General features: G+C 40.0%; 1 protein-coding gene across 1 annotated transcript; it reads right to left on the bottom strand.

Annotated features, from left to right (window-relative positions):
- On the bottom strand, positions 1-3,078 carry LOC150091461 (uncharacterized). Its single transcript, XM_090384032.1, has 2 exons — positions 2,993-3,078; positions 1-418 (listed from the first exon to the last, which is right to left on the bottom strand). Exons 1-2 carry the CDS (start codon positions 3,002-3,004, stop codon positions 74-76), a joined length of 357 nt encoding a protein of 118 aa, XP_090240158.1. The 5' UTR covers positions 3,005-3,078; the 3' UTR covers positions 1-73.
- Positions 3,079-3,401: the final 323 nt, after the last annotated feature.

Raw genomic sequence — 3,401 nt, 5'->3', positions numbered from 1 at the left:
GTCAGGTTGAATTAACTTTATTAAAACCTTTCGGAACCTAAAAACAGGGTCGGTACATTCTTCTGCCTCGGACTCACGAGAACATGTCTCTCCTCTCGAGGGCCTCTTTCAGAGCGAGCTTTGCATACAGTTCGGCAGCATCACGTCGGTGTCTGGTGTAATGCAACACGACAGGGAGGTGGCTTATGATCTCCGAAATGTGTCCAGTATGTGTCGAATGGATCGCCGCTGGGCGTTGGTCGTAGTTATCTCCTCGCGAACTAAGCGGGTGGTCGACAGCTCTCTCGCCACCAGGATGAGCAAAGCGGTGACCCGAGTAATAAGAATCTATTGTGTTAATCCCAGCAGGCAACGGTGGATGCAGTCTCCGTTGATCTACAGTTCCAAAGAGAAGCGACAAAGCCGACAGCAGGACACACTGAAAGGGAAAAAAAAAAAGCAATTATCAATTGCTTTTTTATTATTAGTGGCTAATAGAGAACAATAGCTGTTGCATGTGTTTATTCAGTTCGCATGTTACTTGCTAAAGTCAGAGTTCAACACCGCTACGTTGGATGCTCCTGTGGTAGCCCAATTGTTGCAGTCCTGAACAGAAATTTATGGTGTAATAAAACAGGACAAAGGGATCCGCACACGGGATCATCAATCTCCTTCCGCGAGTGCAGATTCTCAGACAGCAGAGCTGAACGCAAGAATTCACCGAGTAGAATTGCTACGTTAGTATTGTACGCGAATGCTTGTCAACCATAAAAGACGTCGATGATCTTACTTGGAGCCAGAGTTATGGTCCTGTTAGCCACAGCGAGACAGCTTTCGGCAAAAGTGTCGCATTAATTTTGGTAACGGAGGAAGGCTTGGCACTTAAAGGTTTGATCACCAATTATTACATGAAAGTTTTGCTGCCTTCACGTTAAGCAATAAGATGTTAACCAGAGTTTAAGAAACTGAGTAACATTGCACTAAGTTCTATTTCCAGAATGCTAATAAATTCTATTAAGTCTTTTACAAGCGAGTTATTTTATGGGGAAATATCTACAGCTCTTTGCAGAAAAGAGCTGTTTAGATTACACAGCGCATTTTCCAAAATCTGATGAAGGTATGACAGTTGGTCAGTCCATCCAACCCCCACCCTTAGGAATACTAAACTGGGGATGGATCTCACTGAAAGATCCACTTCTTGAACAAGAGATGAAGGCAAATGCATAAAAAAGTTATTTTACAATTCTTAGTGTTTGCGAATTGCCCGTGTACTACTTTTCGTTAGTTCCCATCGATGAAGATTAATATTCTGCAAAGGTAGGTTAAGTGTTCGTGCAACTTTCATAATTCTCATAGTTGATAAACGCGATGTTTTTAACTCTGAGCCATCTGATGAACTTCATTCTTATCGCAACCGTACTCGGCAAATAAATTTAAGACGAGAAGTATATTGAGTTGTGCCGAGAAATTAGTCTTAAACAGTAAAGAAAGTTTCATTTCACGAAGTTAAAGAACTTAAAACTTTCTAATTTTCTCATAAAGAGATCCACGATTTTTTTTAACGAACTTTAGAGCAGGTAACTTTCAGCGCTCTTTAGATAAAGTGGAAAGACATTCCCGCAAATTCTTAAAAAATAAAAAATCGCATTTGACTTTGCGCAAGCAAGTTAGCTGGTTCTCAGGTGTTCGATGCCTTAATCTCATTTCCGCACGCATGCGCAGTGTTGTATTCGTTCCTCAGTGCCATAAACGGGTACTAAAAATAACATTTTATGGCTGTATTTACGCTAAAGAAGGGGGAGAGAGCAAAGAAGCCATGATAAGAAAGCATTTCGAACTACTTTAATCCAATAAGCCTTTCCCTTTATTCTTATAATCATATTAGAGGCGAAAGAAAAAAAGAAGTTGAGAACAGACTTCTTCGAAATTTAATCCTACAAAATCATGTGCACGTTAAATGCATTCCTACTTTCTTTTTGAAGTGGATGGGAATTCTTAAAATAGCAAGTTAATATGGTACAGTACTAGAACCCGTTTCGGCTCTAAAGGAAGAGAAGAAAGTTACCCATTCCGCGGGATATACGGTTAAGAGGTCTTGCGATTTCTGGGGGGGGGGACAATCGTCTGTGGGTCACACAAGTCTTTAAAGCGCGCCATCATAGGGTCATGAAGTTAAATTACGCGATTGGCAACCACTTGACAGGATGAAAACATTTCACGCGTCTAGAGAAGTCTTTATACAGCACTTCAGTTTCTTATTTCCTGAAATTATCTTTTTATTAATTACAATAAAATTTGGTTAGGCTACTTCATATTCAAAAGGAGAGTGGCCATGCCAAGTATGACCACGCAAACTAAGTTGAAGGGATCTTTAATCACTACAGAAAGCGAGTTGACAAATCAGTCAAAAACTTATCAGTTAGGCTAATTCTTCCTAATCATGACCTCCATCCTTACTCGGTTAGAAGTAAACTTGTAACCGAGTAAAGTTGGGTTTCGCCACTCAATGCACTTATTGGAGAAGTCCTTCGGTATATGAGGGAGCTGAGCTGAGCTGAAACAGCAACTTGCCACCTACGTATTAAAACCACTCAACTAATTAATCCGCCTTCTTTAACTAGTCCCTCTATCTATATCGCAACTACCCTTTAAAAACTCTAAATTCAAGCAGAGGTAAATAGACAATAAACCGGTTGGTACACATGGTGCTCACCATGGAAAAATACGTTTAAGCTGACTTTGACTGTCCAATTCCACTAACCTACCCAAACGTCAGAAATTATTACATAGGGTTAGGCTAAAAAAAAAATTGGCTAAAGCATTAAACAGGAATAAAATATTGAGGGCAACGTAGCAGAGTGGTCAGCGCCAGGATCTATAACTACACGTACCAGGGTTCAAGACTATGATTGCCAAATACAGTGCTGTTCAATACTGGACAAGGAATAATACCGTAATCTGAACGTTGCCGGTTAATCTCTGCTTACCACAAACATTCATTCTAAATACTCACCAATCTGATCATTGTTCAGGTGATAAAGAAACTGCACTGCTACTCACAGCCCTTGTAATTCCTTTATAAGCTTCTTAGAGATGACGCAAATTAAAACTTGCACAGAATATGAACGCGACAAGGGAAAGAGGGAATATTACAGGATGTGCGATATTGTAAACGGAAGACAGAGAAGCGAGCCTCAAAGTAGGTTACTCCATGAACCTACAGGGAGTTTCCTTCCTATAGCTGGCTTAAAATAATCGAAGCACGGCCATTAAGACTTAAAATTCTACACCTTTCCCCCCCCCCCGTTTATTATCACATCTTCGTTCAAGTGGGATTTTTTGTCAATAAATATTCAATTACTTTTCTTATTTCATAAGCTTTTGATCCTTTTTTTTCTTCTCCTAATCAATGGAATCATGTC

The sequence above is a fragment of the Mastigoproctus giganteus genome, chromosome 1 (assembly GCF_048544385.1).
Source record: "Mastigoproctus giganteus isolate SK-2022 chromosome 1, ASM4854438v1, whole genome shotgun sequence".
In the NCBI taxonomy this organism is placed as follows: domain Eukaryota; kingdom Metazoa; phylum Arthropoda; class Arachnida; order Uropygi; family Thelyphonidae; genus Mastigoproctus; species Mastigoproctus giganteus.
The sequence above is the reverse complement of the archived record's forward strand: the minus strand, read 5'-3'. Positions and strand labels throughout refer to the sequence as shown.